We start from the raw sequence: 18,929 nt of genomic DNA on the forward strand, positions 1-18,929 counted from the left end.
TATGCTTAATGTCATATGAGAAGTCAGTGGCAGAAATGATCTGGTCCTAGCTCCCTTTCCCTTCAATCACCCATGAAAATGTGCAGGACGAGGGGCAGGTAAGCAGAAGTCATAACAATTCTCCAGAGATCTCCCTTGGCTTTACTGGTTAATACCAAGGACCATTCCTTAAGCACCTAGTCTGAGTCATATCCTGTCCTAGTCACATCCCATAGGATAGTTTGCTTAGTCAACACAAGTACCCCTAATTTTGGGTATGTGGCCGCTGTTCTTGAAGGCCGGTGCTCTGGCCATTGCATGTGTTCCAAGAAGGAGAAAGGAAAAGATAACAAAAGGTCATACCTCCCAGTTAAATCACGCTTTTTATTAGGCTTTTACTAAAGTTGTATAACTTGTGCTAACATATTTTGGGTATTACTCACCTGCAAGGAAGCCCGGGAGATGAGTTCTTATTGGGTACATGGATACAGGATATTTTTAGAAAGGTGAAAATAACACAGGATTAACTGGATTTCTGTCACAGAAGCAATCAGGGGTCATAAAGCCTAATAGGCTTAGGAAATCACCCCAATTTCCCTAGGCTTCTATCCCCTATTCCAATGCCCTATCAATAAAAGAAAAAGCCATAGAGGGGAAAGGGGCAAGAGGTTGGGAATTCCAGGTGAGATGTTACATGCTTCCCTCCCCATACTTTCTCTACCACACCTACCTTGCCCCAGCCTCCAGTGCAAAGGCAGTAGTGACAGGTAAGGAGCGGCAAGAAAGGACAATGTCCTAAATTACAGTTTTCCTGATGCTGCCACTGTAGAAAGGTACCAGGAGTTAGGGGAAGATCCTGATAGGTGTCTTCTCTCTTCTACTCCAGTTTGGGAGCATATGTGAATTTGGAGACCAGTGGCCACATCACACTTGGAGGTTTCTGGAGCAGCCTGGGCAAATTGATGAGCAGGGGCACAGATGTGGTTTGCCTGAGGAAGGGATAGGGATGCTTCACGGAAGCCCCCCTCAGTCTTGAGAGCCTGGAAAAGGTGATCATCCACCATTGGTGCCATAAAAGGACTCTAGAGCTTAGAAGGGGGAGTCAAGGGCTGCAGTTGTGTCTGAGGTCACCAAGTAAGTAGAGTCATGGATCGTGGAGAGGTTTTGAAGACAGAGAGCTAGAAGGTTAAAAAAGAGCTAATGCTGCTGCTTCAATGGATACTAGAGGATCAGGGCAGCATTGCAGAGGAGCCCAGGATGACTATGCACCATGCCATAGTAAAGAGAGGGGTTTCTACCACTAGAAGGAAGGCCAATTACATATGGAGGCCTACACCCCAAAACAACACTCAACAGTAGGTCCTGAAAAGTGGCATAATGCAGAGGATCTCAGAACCAGACCGTGTCCCCTGTCTGAGCCTGGCTCAGGTCAGTGAGGAGAACATATGTCACAAAAAGACAAACACTACCTGGTTCTGAAACTCAATTAGCTGCTCAGAGAAATGAGGTGGGGAAAGACACAAAGTAAAATGATGGCTATAAGGAAGTGGGGCTGGAGAGGTGGGTAGTCATTGCTTAATGGGTATAGAATTTCATTTTTTAAGATAAAGGAAGGTCTGACAATTGGCAATGATCTAAAACCATGAATGTACCTACCAGTACTGAAGTTACCCTTAAAAGATTTGTGATGGCAATTTTTGTGTTATGGATATTTTACCACAGTTAAAAGTTCTTTTTGTACAATATTCAAGCTCTAGCTGGACACTTACTTTTAGTTTTTTTTTTGTTTGTTTGTTTGTTTGTTTTTAGATCACTTACTCTCTGACTCTGACAGAAAGAATAATTGTCTTTGGGATGGAAGTCATCTTTCAGTTTGTCTTCCTCCCCTCATGCTGACTCATTTCATTTGCACTAAGAGCTGCATTAGGTATATGAAATTCAGGTGGAGGCGGGTAGAAAGGAATAATTTGTCTCTAAAGTCTCCATCCCCCTTCTGAGCCACTCTAATCAAATTTCTGGCTGGGAGTAATGTACATGCTTCCAGGAATGGACTGTCTGGTTCTGCCATGGCTCTGAGGCATTAGGATACACCAGGACATACTGGTGTATAAAACTCAAAACTGTTGTTCTAGAATAAATTAATTACAGGGCCTTGAACTTGCTATAGTTGTTCTTCATTTTGAGATGTTGCTGGCACAGGTTAGAGTGAATGGATTTTATTCTTAACTAGTTATTGTGTGTCCTTAAATAGTCACATGTAGTCAGCTACCCATTTTTTCCTCTCCCTGCAGAGGTTCTAGAAGTCATGAGGATGTGGACACTGGAGGGCTTGGAAAAGCATATTAGGAGAACAGAAAGAGGATAGCTGATGTATGTTTTCTAGCCTACTTGACTTTGTTCCACTTAATCCTATGAATTGACTCATTGAATAAATATTGCTTAATTTCCTGTGCACTGGGCAAAAGGGGATGCAAGAACAGAGAAGGGGTGCATACTGCCTGCACCAGTTCATGGTCAGGTGAGGAAAACGGATGTCAAATAAAAAGTTGGGTGAGGAATTCTTAGACCTGTGTTAAGTGTGTGGATGAGGGTGGAAGCTCTGCCCTTATTGTGGGGGTGGGGATGGCCCATGAAGCATTCTTTGAGGAAGCGGTATTTAAATGGAGGCCTGAAGGATGAGAGCAAAAGACAGCTTGCCCCTTATGTTCCTGGAATCATTGAATTTTAATGTTGAATAAACATTATGCCAAACATTGTGCTTGCATAACAATTTGGAAGAGTACCCAGAATAACATCAGTTTCCATATCATGGGTCAGTCAACTAACACTTCCCAACCACTTCACTGTGTAAGGGCGCTGGGCAAGGTACCACGTGGGAGGATAGTAACAACAGCAACAGCAATTATGATAATGATACCACTTAGGTGTAAGAAACATAGTTTCCAAACCACCATCATGTATTATTTCAGTTTTCCTTTTTTATTGTCTATTAGAAAGGAAGGACAAATTCTCTCCATTTAATGAGATAGGAAACAAAGTTCAAAGGATTGAAGGCCCTAGCTAGGTGTCCTGCCCAATGTCCCATGACTGTAGAACCCAAATTATATGTTTTTTGATGCCAAGTTGAAAGTCCTCTCTACCCTACTACTTTGCCTTTCCATTTTCCTTTCTAGTGGCTAACCTGCTTCTGTCTGTCTGCCTTTGCACAAGACACTCCAGCACATTCTCCACCCCAAGACCACGTGGTTGAGGTGGGCAAGCCCATCTCACTTTTGCTTTGGGAAGCTGTGACCCAGACCATAGTGGATCTCAGTGTAAGTTGCCTCTCTCCATTAGACATGATTGTGCACTAAAGGCTTGGTGAGCTTGCCTCTCCCCTTGGAGTTCAGACCTTGCTTGTGTTGTCTGCAATGAACAACACAACATGTGTGGTATCCTCACCAATGACCGAGACCTGGCCAGGAAGATTCAGATATGCACTGACTCATGCCAAGTCCATGCAAAAGTCTGGCACTGTGCTAGAAGGATAGCCTTCCTCCCCACTCCAGTGCCATTAAGAGGGGAGAGCATGCCATTGAATCTGGCCTACACAGAGACAAAAAATCCTTAAGAGATGGAGCAAAAAAGATTCTTACTTTGTTAGAGCATCCTGCCTGAAACAAACAGCACTCCCAGATTCCAGTTCTAGAAGGGTAGGCACCTTACTTGGCATTTTCATATCTGCCTCTTCATGCCAAAACACTGCTGTACTTGGGAAACATTCTAAATATCTTTAAAAGACTGAACTAATAAGTTTCTTCTTAGCTTTAACAGGGTGTGGCTTGCATGTGTGTGATAGCCACGGATCAGGGACAGGGCAGGACAAAACAGACAAATATGAACTCTTGAGATCTGGCTATAGAATAGAACTGAGGTTACCAGAAGGGAAAGGTGAAGGGTGGCAATACAGGAAGAGGGAGCTAAATGGACTGTGATGTAGGATCATTAGTACTTTCATGGAAGACTGGTCTGACATGTATTTGTAGAGATGAGAACCTATACCTTTAAAACACAGTGTTTTAAATCAATGTTACCACAGTAAACATAATTTTAAAAAATACATCCCAGTTTTGTGACCTACCTCCCCATCCATACTGAAACCAAATCTATGCTACACTGTAATGAACACAGTGTCATTCTATCCAGGTTTATTATTGGTAGGACAGGGCTTGGGATTTGGCAGTAACTTGTCTCCCCATGAGCTGGCACCTATGACCTGGCCTCTCAGGATCTTTGTCCTGGGTCCTGAATTGTACCTGTATTCTACCCTGAATAATGCAGCATGCCAACTTAGTACACACCATTTCATCAGACATTGGTTAGGAGGGGCCTATGGACTTAGGACCCAGCCTCAAATACCTACATATCCACCAGTTTAGACCCCTGCAAATAACTCAGAAGTGGTACACATAATCAGCCATGTCTTCATTTGGACTTGCTGTTAGGGACCCAGGTTTTACCAGCAATCAGGCCTCCCTGGTGTCTCTAGTCAGCAAATACTCTAGTTACCTGCAAGACCCAGCCCTAGCAAAGTTATTTTTCCTTTAGCTCTGCCCTCGGGAAGTATATTCACAACATAGGTCAGGATGGAATTAATCTAATGATTTGTTTCCCCACAGACTGCACCTGGGATCAGACCTCTTCAAAACCCTGTGCTGTACCTGCTATGTGGCATAGTACTGCAGGGGCACACTCAGCAGGCAGCTATGGCCCTCAAAGCCTGTGTAGCTTAGACCCTCTTGAGACATCTGCACAACCTCCAGGGTGGAAGAGGCTCACCTAATGTAACTTGGCACAGTCCACCACAATAACCACAATAGTACTTTGTGCCACCTAATAACCACCCGAGTACTTTGTTCTCACTTCTCCTCATCCCTGTCTGATAACTTTTTTTTTTTTTGCATAAAAAAACAGTGAAGTAGGCCAGAGGTGAGAAAGGGAGTATAAGAGGATTCTCCTAAGACAGAGTGGGAACAGAACAGGAGGATTAACTGAAATATACTGCTAAAGGGATCAGTGGGTGAGTCAGGAGAGGTCTTCCGTGCCATATGTGGGTCAGCTCCCTGGCTGGGGATCCAACTCAGGCTGTTGTGGTGATAGTGCTGAGACTTAATTAACTCCAAGGCCATCAGGAAGGCCCCTACTTTCAATTTCTAGGGTTTGTTATTAGTTTGGCTTTATATGGTCCTTTGTTTTGCTTCTACATATTATACATCTAGATAGTGACACCATCTAGTATTTGTCTTTCTCCTGATTTATTTTGCTTGGCATAATCCCCTATAAATTCATCATAGTTCACAAAAGGACCATCATAGTTCACAAAAGGAATCTTCTTTGCAGAAAGTAAGATGGAGGAAACCATTGGTTTCCATCTGGAAATTAATACTCCCCCGTGATTACTCATTAAAATATCAGTCTATGCACTGACTACTCAGAACATATGGTCCCTTCTGATACATACAATACTGATAACAAATGCCTCCATCTTCATATTGAGCATTCAAAAAAGGTACTACCTTCTCTTAATTGTGGCTAAAGAAGCCAACTCGTTAATTGCATTTAGTATGAGATTGTGGTTTTTCTATCTTTGAGTTTATTTCAATGTTCAATTTTTAGATACATAAAACAATTATGTATGTCAAGTTAATTGTCCTGCATAACAGCCCCCAGATATAAGTTTTAATACCTCTACATCATCTTAGAAACAATGAAATCAATATATTGAGTTACTGGCCTCAGGTACCACTATGACTCAAAGCTGTAATAGGAACCCCAGGCATTTTCAATCTTACATCCTGTTCTTAGCATTATAACAGGAAACTGCCATGTCAGCTTTAAATCAAGAGTGGAAGCTAGTCAGTCATTCAATGTATGTCAATGAGCAGCAATATATATTTGAGCACTCACAAGTATCCCTGACATAGCATCCATCTTTAGGCACAAGAAAAAATTAAAAGAAGAAAGGAAAGAGAAGAATATCTAAGAGTCAGAAATGGTTTTATAATACAATAGAGAGAAGTCAGAACAAATAATTCAAGCTTAAAATGTATCTGTTTCCAGTTAATAATTACTACCTAATGAATCATTTAAAAAGGTGGTGCCTTAAAATGGCAATGACAATTGTGTTACCACTCATGATTTCTATGGGTTTAGAAATCAGGAAGTGCTCAGTTTGGGTTCTGCTTCAAATTACATGATTTTACAAAAATGGTGAGGCAAAAGCAGGCAAGGCTCAGTTGGGAGGTTTTATTCAGGTCTCCCATGATAATGCAGTCTGAAGATAGCTGAGGACAGAGTAGCAGGGGCATGGCTGGTCTTATCTCTCCTTGGGTCTTATGGTCTGTCCATGTAGTCTTTTCCTATGCGCTAATTAGGACCTCCCACAATGTGACAGCCTCACAACAGCAGACTGTTTACAAGGCAGCATAGAGTTGAAGGGCAAGAGCTTCAGACAAGCAAGATAAAAGCTGCATTTAATTTTTCTGACCCAGTCTTCTAGTAATTTTTGGAAAGTACTACCAGGCACAAGAATAAACAAATACATAACCAAGGATACCTGAGCTGTGATCCCAATGCTGCTCCGGGGACTTAACTTGCTCCTGTGACTTGACTTGATGTTCATTTCTTTCCTGTAATGTCTTCTCCAGTTCTGTAACACAATTCACTATAGACCATGGCTTTGTTTAGTTCAATATCAAGTAGAGTAAGGTCTTTCAACCAGTTAATTGTTTTTCATAGTTGCCATTTTTTCCTGGACCCTGAGGAAGTTGAGAGAATCTGCTATATTAGTGGGCCCATGTCAGAGCCCAAATTATTTACTCCTTTAGTACTCTTTTAGTCTTAAATTAAGTCTGTATGATTCATTTATAAAGCATTCTAGAACAAGAGGATTAGTCTTTAGTTATAAACATAGCAATCCCCCCCCCCCCAGGTTTCAAAGGATGTAGAGAAGATGGGAAAGTTTCATGGGAAAGGGCATGAAGGGAATTTTGTTGTTGATGGAAAAACTGTTAAGTATGGATAGGGTAAGGACTACCCACACATATACACATATGTATACATGTATGTATACACATATATAATTATTCCTTAGTAGTGCTAATTTTAAGAAGAAGAGGCCAGTTATAAATCCTTTCCTCATAGGAGGGTTCTAGCTCCTGAATGTATCTGTCTACTCTTCCCTCTGATATCCATGAAACATACAGTTAACAAAGTATTTGGTAGGATGCAAGAGGTAATGAATCTTATGTTATTTGCATTATCAGCACCTAGCCTAATCCCTTAATAAAGACAAACACTTAATAAAATTAATTGTTAAGTAGAAACAAGATGTCCAAGGGACTCTGTAGACAACAAAGGGTACCCAACCCAATTCTAGAAAGTATCAGAAAAGGCTAGAATAAATTACAATAGTGGTTATTAACTAAGTATAAAAATGCAACTTTAAAATAAAAAAATTCAATCCCACACATGAAATTAGTTATATTTTCAGTAATTTTTGATTAAGAAATAGCTCCAGGGTCCTTCCTGGTGGTACAACAGGTTAAAGCACAGCACTATGAAGCCGTCCACAGCCATTTTAGCACCAGTTCAATTCCTGGCCAGGGAGGTGACCCACATGGTTCAGCAGACCTCTCCTGTCTTGCCCACTGCTCCCCTAAGCAGTGTACTTCGTCAGTCTGACTGTCCTGCTCCCCACTCTGTCTCTGGTGCATCCTCTCAGTGACCCTGCACCTCTGGCCTGTACCCCAGTTCTGTATGCATAAATAAATATTTTTAAAAAAGAGCTCCAAATCTATCATTAACTCAACAATTTAAAACAAAATCCCATTTTACTAACTACAGCATCTAGATAAATATTTTAAAGAGCCCTCCCATTTGTGGATTCCACCATTTAATGTAAAGACAATGCCTGGTTCCTGGTGAACTTCATATAACAGCTTGTCCATAGATTGAGAACCATTCTCAATATTTATTTCTGGGTACCTTCCCTGGTTATAACAGACATTTCAAAATCTCTCCTTTAAATGATTTCTACTAATAATTTTCTTTTTTCTTTAGCACCTTTTTATCATTCTACAATTTATTTCCATCGAGTGTATTCAAGTTTTAATCTGATACCTTTCCTTTGGCTTGAACTTCCTTTTACTTTTCTTATAATGCAAAGGCTTGTGGCAATTAATTTTTTTTAAGACTGTATTTATTTTTGTGTAGAAGAACTGGGGTATAGGCCAGAGGTGGCGGAGGGCGGGGGGCAGGGGTTGCTTAAGATCATTCACCAGAGACAGCATTGGGAGCAGACCAGGCAGATCTACTGAAATACACTGTCGAGGGGAGCAGTGGGTAAAAAAGGAGAGGTCAGCTCCTTGAACAAGGATCAAACTCTGGCATTCGTAGTAGTATTTGTAGTAGTAGCACTGAGACTTAATCCCTGGTTACCAGGAAGGCACCCAATGTGGCAATTAATTCTAATCTTTTTTTTTTTTTTTGGCTGAAGAAGTATTTCACCTTTGGTTTTGAAGAATATTATTTGCTAAAATTTAGACTTCTGTATGGACTGATATTTTCTTTCACTGGAGATGCTCTATGTTACCTCATTTATCCTATGATTTGTATAGTTCCGATCAGCCTACAGTATAGTTTGTAGTATAAGTCAGCAGTGATTCTTTGTTTCTCTAAAGGAGAGGTTTCTCTGTATGTTTACAAGCCTTTTTCTTTATAACTGTCATAAAATCTGGAAAAATATTGGCCACTTACATATATTTTCAGCTTCCTCTTATCTTCTCCTCCCCCATCTCTAATTATTATAAATGCATTTTAGTATGTTAGTTGAGTGTTCATTTTGATTTAGTTCTTGTATTTTGCTCTGTGATTCTTTTTGTGTAGCTTCTATTGCTATTTCTTCAAGTTGGCTGATACTTTCTTCTGGAGTGTCTTCTCTGTAAAGACACTGAGTGAAATTTTTTATTTCAGATGATGTCTTATCAAGACTTCCTATTTGATTCTATTCTTATATCTTACATTGACTCCTCATTAAGTTTACATCTTTGAACTGTTATACTATTCTATTAGAAATGTCAAGATCCTTATTAACTAATTCCAACATCTCTGTCATTCTGGATTTTTCTATTAACTTTTCTGTTGGATATATAAGTTCATTATTCTTCATATGGCTAGAATTTTTGATTGCTTGTTGAACACTGAAAAGCACTAGATTTTGTTGCCTTCCTTTTAAAATGTTGGAACTGTTTGTTAGGTAGAGTTTTTAATAGCTTGTTATCTCCTGGTTTTATGTTAAACATTGTTCAAATCCAGAGAAACCTTTACTCTAGGACTAATTTAGCACTACTACTAATGTCTAGTCTGAGGTTTGCAATGAATGCACCAAGTATTCAGTTTGTTTGGCAAGAAAAGTTTATGATTTCCAGCCTTTTGTGAGAAACTATTTCCCTTTTAAAGATTTCTTTAAAATATAATATATTGTTTACATAAATAATGTATTGTGTGATTTGCAGCATATACAGATGAAAACTATGCATTAATGTAGTGATAGCACAATGACAAGAAAGAAAAGAAATGTAAGACTCTAAGGTAAAAGTATGGGCTCTAAGGTTCTTAAAGTCTATATGAAATGGTTTTATTTACTAGGGTAAGTTTAATATGCACATCATAAATCCCACTGAAGTCACTAAAACAAAGAATAAGTTAAGACTATGGAATAGCATAAAATGCTAAAACAACCAACCAAAGGCAGATAAAGTGGGTGGAGGGGAGAGGTAGGAAGAACAAATGTGACAAAAAGAAACCAAACAGCAAGATAGTAAATATAAACCCACTGTATCCATTCAAAACATTCCAATTAAAAAACAGAAAAAAAAAGGTACTTGCACATACATTTCAGAGACACTAGGTCAGGTGGTTTTTAAAGTATACAAAAAATACCTCTTCCTCTTTCACAGCCACAACTTCATAAAAGTGATCACAACAAATCAAAGAGCATGGAAAGGAGGCCAGTCTTTGCTGTGCTTGTATCCATAGCTACCCCCTCATCATAGAGGCCCTCCACCCTCCACTTTAAGTTTGCTTGTTCTATACACTCTTACTAGCTACTAACTCCTGATTCACTGTCAACTGGATTATTACCTAGAGTAAAATCTAAAGGAAATCTGAGGAGGAAATAACCTGTTATGAGACCATTTACATCAAACTCAATGGTCACCGCACAACCTGTGAAAGACTGGCTTCTAGGGACTTATAGTTTTGTATGAATCTTCAACATCTGGAGAAGGTATTTGAGTTACCTATGAACACAAACACTATTACAAACATGTAGTGAATTACAAGCATGTAGTGCATTACAAACATGTATATTTAGTGAAAATAGAGGCAAAAATTGCAGCGATGTGGTCACAAGTCAAGGTAAGACAGCAGCCACAAGAAACTCAAAGAGGCAAGAGATTTCCCCTTAAGGCCTCTAGAAGGAGTGTGCCTCTTGGATACCTTCATTTTAGCATAGACACACAGATCTTGCATAACAAACCTCCAGAACTGGAAGTCAATACTAGATTTGTATATCTGAAAGATCACAGGCAGCTGCAGTGTGGTGGGAAATGGGTGAAAAGCAGGGAGACTTTACTGAGCCTTGAGCAGTTTCCAGACGACAGATGATGGATGCTTGCAACATCAATGGCGGTGGAAACCTGAAGACGTGAATGAGCTAGACATGTTTTGCCAGAGAAGCCCAAAGGACCCTGAAGAGCTTCAACACTTCCTTCCCGTTGTAATGGCACGAAATGGCACCAAGATGCTCAAGGCACAAACCGCCAGCAAGTGGCCAGGTTCCCGGACCCAGTGCGACACTCACGCGACTTAATCCCTCCGGGGGTGGAGGGCATGGAACTGGCAGCGTTTCCTAGGCCACACCATTGTCCTGCGCTCCGGAGGGTGGAGCAGTAACTAAGGACAACAGCCGGAAGAGAATTCCGGAAGAGAGGGAGAGTGAGAGGAAGAAAATGGGGTGCACGTGCCACCACCTAGACCACCGAGGATAATTCGACGGCTTCCCTCGAGGAGAGTGTGGAGGGCGGGTGGGGCCGGGGCTGCATCTGTGATTGGCCCGTCGGGGGCCTTAAGGCGCCGCTGATTGGGCGAGGCCAAAACGGAAGCCGGCTTTTGAACCGCGTAGGGTTCTGGGTAGCGCAGGTCCTGCAAGGGTTTTAACCGAAAGGGTGGGGGCGGGGATGGGGCAGTGGGCAACAAACGGCTGAGCTCACAATCCTGGCAGGACCGGGCAGGGCGCCCCCTCCCCCATGGAGAGGGCTCGGCCGGAGCCGCCGTCCCGCCAACTGCCTAGGGCGACCCCTCCGCGCCCTCTGCGCCCTGCGCCGTCCCCTCTGCCCCTCGACGGCCCATTCCGGGTCGCGGCCGCGGAGCCTCCTCCGTCGCCGCCACTCCCGTGCGCGGCCGCCATCGCAACAGTGGCCTCATCTTATGGGGAGGCCCCGGCGTCGGGTGGCCCGGCCACAGCCCGACGGTTATTGCAAGTGAAGCCTGAGCAGGTGCTGCTACTGCCACCGGGGCCGCCCCTGCCGCCAGGCCGGGACGAAGGCGTCGCTGTCTCGCCTGCGCAGGCGCGGCTGCTGTCGCTCAGACCAGAGTTGCTGCTGTTGCCGCCGCCTCCGCCCCCGCTAGCAGCCGACTGCATCCCGGGCCGGCCCGACGCGCACCTGGGGCCGCCGCGGGCACCGCACGTCAAGACCGAGAGGCCAGAACCCGGGCAGGGCCTGGACCCGTCTCTAGGGCTGCGGAGGGCAGTCAGGGGGGCTAAGGTGGACGCTGTCGGGCCGGGCCTCGACTGCCGTCGCGGGGACGAGAAAAAGGGCAAGCTGGAGGCAGAGGCGGCCTTACGGGATGCAGCCAGAGGTGGAAATGGCAAAAGCCTGGCGGTGCTCCGTGACGGCTTCATCAAGACCGAAGAGCCAGAGAGACTCCATGAGGACTGCAGGCTGAGCTCTGACTCCGCAGCCAATGGCCTGGTGCACGGTGGAAAGGAGGTGCTCTTGCCTCAGCCAGCAGGTGCCTTTGGGTCGCCCCAGCAGGACCTCAGAATCCCTTTGACGCTCCACACCGTACCCCCTGGGGCCCGGATCCAGTTCCAGGGGCCTCCACCGTCTGAGCTGATCCGATTGACCAAGGTCCCCTTGACACCAGTGCCTATTAAAATGCAGTCTTTACTGGAGCCTTCTGTAAAAATTGAAACCAAAGATGTCCCGCTCACCGTGCTGCCCTCAGATGCAGGTATTAATGGAGAGGGGAACTTGTTTCAAACCTTGCCTTTGTCACCCCATAGCTGACTTGTCGGTTGTAGAAAATCAGATCACGGAATGGATTCTTCTCAGTGCCCACTCTGCACAGGTAGCACTTCCAAGGGATTCGTGCAAATGCCAGTAAAATACACCCACGGGGTCTATACTCCCCAACATGAAAAATCAGAACCCTAAGGTCCACTAGATGAATGTTTAATAAACACACAAAAACTATTCTTTCCAGATAACACCAAACCTTCAGTTCATAAACATTGTAGCTCAATGCTTTTTACATGTACCAAGACATAGACTGGAAAGTGATGTTTAAAGATAAAATGGTAATAATTAAACAGAAACATTGATACTGAATTTATAGATTTGTCAGATTTGTCTTTTAAAATAGTAAACACTATCTCGAAGAAATCAGTACATGATCAAACATAACACTAGTATTCTTAAAGCTAACTTAAAGAAATAATGGGAAAAAATGCTGTGAGACAAATTAAAGCAATCTTTTTCAAAGACATGGCTATGGTTTCAATAATACCTAGAAATATTCCATTTTCCAAATACAGAGTTAGAAAATTCTTATTTTAAGATGCGATTCTGACAGTACCTTATACCAGTGAATGCTGTACAAACATTATCTTCATTAACTTTTGGTTTTTGCTTGTTCTTCTCTGTTTCTTCCTCACCACACACCCTTTTACTTTGGATTCTGTTCTTAAACTTTGTTTTCATTTTTTAAAGAAAATTGCTTTCTTTACCTACTTCATTCTTTGTGCCTGAACAAAATTTTTATATCTTAAATATCCTTAAAATAAGAGAAGCAATATAAAAAAAGAAAGAATGTAAGAGTTGTTTTTGATGAATTATGTGAGAAATGAGGATTTAGTTGACTTCCTTTATTGTAAAGGAACTGGCTCTGTGACTCTCAAAAGTCTTATTTTTCTCCCAGGATGTGGGGCTCTGTTGATAGCGCACATTGGTAGGAACTTTACCTTCATAATGCAATACTACTAACATAGTATTATAATATTGTAAAACTTTTCTTGAATGGATGGAATAGTGGCATGAAAATGCATCCCTTCAAATAGTGGGATACCTACCTGGGACTAAGATGATACTCATGAGTAGTAATAGTTCCTGACCCTTAATAATAGATCATTTATATGGGCAATAAGCTATGTCTTAATTGTTGTTAGAGACATTAATGAAGCTCAAAGAAGTAATAAGCCAACAGTTTACAATGTCACTTTGTCACTTCCATAATATTTTCAATAATATTCTTTTGAGGAAAAAGAAGAGCCATTCTAAGTTAAAGTTTGGAATGCCAAGTTCAGGGATTACAAGAAGTTCTGGAATACTGGCAGTTCTTTTACTATATTGAAGTGTGTCTTTTCTCCGGATGTTAAAAAATTAAATATAGATGGAGGTACACTTAGCTTGGAAATTGTGTGTGTGTGTGTGTGTGTGTGGCACATTAATTTAGTCTCTCAATTTTTGTCATGTAGGAATACCAGATACTCCCTTCAGTAAGGACAGAAATGGTCATGTGAAGCGACCTATGAATGCATTTATGGTTTGGGCAAGGATCCACCGGCCTGCACTAGCCAAAGCTAACCCAGCAGCCAACAATGCAGAGATCAGTGTCCAGCTCGGGTTAGAGTGGAACAAACTTAGTGAAGAACAAAAGAAACCCTATTATGATGAAGCACAAAAGATTAAAGAAAAACACAGAGAGGAATTTCCTGGTAATCAAATGAAATGCACAAATCCTCTTTCTAATTTTTCTTTATTTAGGTAAAGATTAGGTTGAGCTTGAAAGACAAAAATGTGTAATTATTTTCCTAACCCTGGTGTATACAGTGAAAAGAATAGTGGCTTGCATTATAGTAACAAACTGATACTGGGCTTTAAGGTTCCTTAAGTAGAAGGCTATCTGGGCTCGTATTTGCCTACTAATGCAAACCAGGGGCCATTTGGTTTTATGTAGTTTTAAGTGTAGAGATAAAGCTTAACAAAGTTAAAGCTCTGAAATGGAAATGATTTGGCAAATATAGTAGAAACTAAAGTGTTGAAACCATAGCAACAGAAAAAACATACTTGCATACTTAACAACAGTGAAAATCCAGGAATTAACACCCCTCTATTTTTATATTACATGGTAGCAGAGCATTGTCCTACCTTCTGAGGTATTTTTGTCCTCATTTTGGTAGAGTTGGAAATGAACCTTATTCCTCCTCAGGAATGAGGCTCATTGAGATTACAGTTGGGTAAATGCACAGTTTATGGCCAACATATCCATGCAAAATGGGAAAAGGATTTTTAAAAAAATATATCAGAAATATGTTGGGGTACCAGGGTGGTCAGAGTCAGCAACTACAGGGGATCCGTTATTCTCCTGGTTATACAGTGAGTGGCCACACTTGCCATAACTCCACTCTCCTGACTAGAAAGTAAATGGGTTGTTTGTGGACTTGAAGCATCTAGAGGAGTGACTATTCCTGAACTAGCCATAAAAACAATGACCATTTCATTGTACGTTATAGGCAATTGCTCATAGAAAATAGGAAGCAGGAAGAAACAAATAGTTTCTTAGTGGATATTGATTTATAGATAGACAACAGCTTTGGGATTCACACTCATCTATGATAATTCTATTACAGACTTAGTATGTCTGTGGGTATAAGAATTTTGATCTTGCTCTTCCTTTGGTTTATAGGTTACAACATTGGCTGGTAGTTAGGCTCTCTAAGGATAGACGTGCTAACATGTACAGAAATATATCATAGAACTGGAAATGATGTTTTAGTGAATAACCTATTTAAAAAGAACTTGGCATTATTTTCGGTTTTTAATGTAAGGATTTTAATTAAAGGCTAATTAGGGTCTATATGTTCAAATTAAAGATAGTTTATCTTCCTCTATAGGTTGGGTTTATCAGCCTCGTCCAGGGAAGCGAAAACGCTTCCCGCTAAGTGTTTCCAATGTATTTTCTGGTACCACACAGAATATCATCTCTACAAATCCTACAACAATTTATCCTTATCGTTCACCTACCTACTCTGTGGTAATTCCCAGCCTACAGAACACCATCACTCATCCAGTTGGTGAGTTAGTTTCATTGCAGATTACTGTTTTTTTTTTTTTTAATAGCTGTATGAAAACTTTACCTCTTAACTTGAGATTTTATTTCTGTTAACCTAAAAATTTAAAAAAACAATATTAAGAAAAAGAAGAAAAAAGTGAATACATTGGAGAAGAGAAGGGGAAAATGAAGTGGACTTCAAAGATCTGGGTTTGCCAGAGTAGCAAATATTCCATGAGTAAAACCTCAGACCTTTTAAGCAAATCAGATGAGCCCATAAGCTAGGCAGGAAATGGCTGAAATAGTTCAATAGGAGTAGGAGTGTCTTTGCGCTATCATCATTTAAGAATGCTTGGCTAATGGAGTAAAAGGCATTGTGTCCTGGGACTTGGTAATAATGACTGATATGTCAAGAACCTTTTCTCTCACTGCTCTAGAAAACAATGGAAATAATCCACTTCTTATTCAATGTTTTGCTTTTGTTCATTATATTTTCTTTCCCTAATTTCCTCCTCTATTCTCATTCCTATATAGTACCTTCCTGTCTGCTCCTTTTAATAGCCCAAAATTGAGAACCTGATGTCCTCATAATCTGTTACAGAGCTATTCATCTATTTATTCTTTTAGAACCTGTTTTTAACCATCCTGGATGTAAAACCTTTTCCATTGACCACTTGCTCTTTCCAGTTTCTACTTGCTCATATATTTCAAGAAATAAAGTAACTACTATGTGCTGAACGGTTTAGGTAGCTCAAAAATTGACTTACTAAAATCTTATGCATTTTCAGTGCTTTCTTTAAGAAAATTTGAAGAAATTTATCTTTTCAAGAAAATAAGTTGTACACGTTTGTTTAATAATTACCATGCCCTCCTTTGTTATTTATTATTCCTGCTTTTAAAATCTGTTTTCTGTCACAATATTTTTTTTTGGTAAATTCTTTTTCTTTTATTTTTTTAAATTAATATAATAGTTTATTTTTACATCATTTTGTGCCTTTTCCATTTCAGTTGTAAGCCCTTTGGGCTTCCCATCACCAGATCACCCGTGTGCCATCACCATAGTCCAATCTCTCACAATATTTTTATAGCTGTGATCTATGGATTTGAATGAAAGGGCTTTTTAAATTATTCATATTTTAATTTTATTTTTAATTTTAAAAATATTTTCTTAAAGATTTATTTATTTATACATATAGAACTGGGGTACAGTCCAGAGGTGTGGTGGGTGAGAGGATTCACCAGACAGACTAGGGGGCAGAACAGGCAGTGTACTGAAATACACTGCTGAGGGGAGCAGGGAGCGTGGGTCAGGAGAGATCTGCTGTGTCATGTGGGTCAGCTCCCTGGCTGGGAATCGAACTCGTGTTAAGGTGGCTTCTGGGAGCTTCATAGTGCAGTGCCTAACCCATTGCACCACCAGGGAAAGCCCAGTATTTATTTTTATGTATGCATACAAGAACTGGGGTATAGGCAAGAGATGCTGGAAGTGAGAATTCACCAGAGTGGGGAGCAGAATAGGTGGATCTGTAAAAATTTGTTTCTAACAAATTTATCATTATTCTTACTTGAAACTGTTGACATTTTGTATAATGTATTAATTTTATGTAATTCTGAAAAATATATGGGTGAATAGAAACTGGAATATTTTCTTCTAACATTGGTAATTGCTTGCATCCATGATGTTGTCTTTACATAGCTCAGGCAGAATTACAAGGAAATATTTGAGAACCATATACAATAGTAATCAAATCTAAGGGAAAATAATGATCTTTGGTTTGTTTGCTTTTTGCTTTTCTTACCAATACTTGGGGGATGCATAATGTTAGTAATGATTCCTTTTTTGGATCTCAAATGATAAGTAAAGGTAATTATCCTATAAGCATAACTTGGGAGTTGTTTCTCTTAGTAGCTAAAGATATTTACCTGCCTGCTATCCTGCCAATCATATAGCTTTGAAATACATTCTTTTATTCTCATCAGCTAGTCATTATGTAACTTGCAAATTTGGAACTTTCATGGTTCTTACTCTACATCATGTATAAAACCATTAAATAAAAGGAAATTAATAAGAAATTATAGTGCAGATCTGTAAGCGGTGGGAAGAGATCATATTTTCAATCTCTTATCCATAGATATGACTTTTTATACTTTTAAAATTTTTCATTTTTATGTTATATTCTAAATATAAAGTCATGGTAATTTTATGTTTCAAATTGATTTGGTACATTCCCTTGCAGAAAGATATCAAGTTAGTGAGGTACAATTTATCTTATATAGGTACTGTTTGCAATTTTGTATGCTTTGTGTATTAATATGCTGTGTGTGTATGTGTATGTTCTGACTCCAAAAATGCTCTGACAGAGAAACCTTTCCTATCCACATTATCTAGTATCTTCATAGTTCTTTGAGTTCTACAGTTCTTAGGTGAATGCCCCCTGAAATCTAGTTCTATTCATTTTTTTATTTGTATTAGAACACCTATTACCTTGCTATTAGACTGCAGTTGATCTGGTATTTTAAACTTCCTGCTGTGAACATGAACTGGAACCGGGAAATCTTAAGGTCTTCTTTAGTCAGGAGTAGTTTACTGAGTATCTGTTTCTTCCTTTCGGATGTCTTTTCTTCTTTTCTACTGTAGTGACTGCTCCACTGATACTCTTCTTTTGTAAAAGCATTTCAAGAGTATTGATTTTAAGGTTCCTCAGTTGACTGCAATTTTCCTTCAGAAATGCCAGCATTTTTATTTGCATATGGCTCCCACACTTAAGCCTCTCCATTTTACACATTTAGGCAAACTTGGGCATCATTTTAAAAAGATGTCTTTCTTTTTTACTTGATCCTTTAGTCATTAGAACTTTCTAATTTTGAGACACATTTTTTCTTTTTTAGCCTTAAAGTATAAAATAGCCTTCACTTTCCTTTTAAGATGTATTTATTTATGCATTCAAGAACTAGGGTGCAGACCAGAGGTATGGGTTGTGGGGGCAGTGAGATGATTCACCAGAGACAGAACTGGGAGCAGAACAGGCAGATTGTCTGAAATACACTGCTGAAGAAAACAGCAGGTGAGACTGGAGAGGTCTGCTGCTCCAGGTGAGTAACCTCCCTGGGGATCAAACTCTTACTGCAGTGATTGTAGATAGCTTCTTAGTGCTGTGCTTTAAACCCTTGCACAACCAGGTTTTAAATAATCTTCACTTTTTTTTCTTTTAATTTCACATATCCCTATCAGCCTTTTATTTTTTTCGAACCAAGATCTGAATTTCTAAATACCCAATGACTCAAGGATGGCTTTCTTTGATCTTTTTTTTTTTTTTAAAGATTCATTTATTTGTGCATACAGAACAGGGGTACAGGCCAGAGATGCAGGGGCAGTGAGAGGCTTCACCAGAGGCAGAGTGGGGAACAGAACAGGCAGATCGACGAAGTACACTGCTGAGGGGAGCAGCAGGCGGGTCAGGAGAGGTCTGCCACGCCATGTGGTCACCTCCGGGGCAGGCGGGAATCGAACTCAT

At 40.5% G+C, this 18,929-nt stretch overlaps 1 protein-coding gene across 2 annotated transcripts in view; it reads left to right on the plus strand.

The window, feature by feature from the left end:
* The first annotated feature begins 11,327 nt into the window (after window positions 1-11,327).
* SOX30 (SRY (sex determining region Y)-box 30) overlaps window positions 11,328-18,929 on the plus strand; it is a 32,300-nt gene continuing 24,698 nt past the window's right edge. For both annotated transcript variants that reach the window (XM_004689832.1, XM_004689833.1), the window contains exons 1-3: window positions 11,328-12,315; window positions 13,838-14,077; window positions 15,257-15,436. In XM_004689832.1, the coding sequence (XP_004689889.1) occupies window positions 11,328-12,315; window positions 13,838-14,077; window positions 15,257-15,436 (1,408 nt within the window). The remainder of the gene's footprint in view (window positions 12,316-13,837; window positions 14,078-15,256; window positions 15,437-18,929) is intronic.

The sequence above is a fragment of the Condylura cristata genome, unplaced genomic scaffold (genome assembly GCF_000260355.1).
Source record: "Condylura cristata isolate star-nosed mole 26May11 unplaced genomic scaffold, ConCri1.0 scaffold00026, whole genome shotgun sequence".
Classification (NCBI taxonomy): domain Eukaryota; kingdom Metazoa; phylum Chordata; class Mammalia; order Eulipotyphla; family Talpidae; genus Condylura; species Condylura cristata.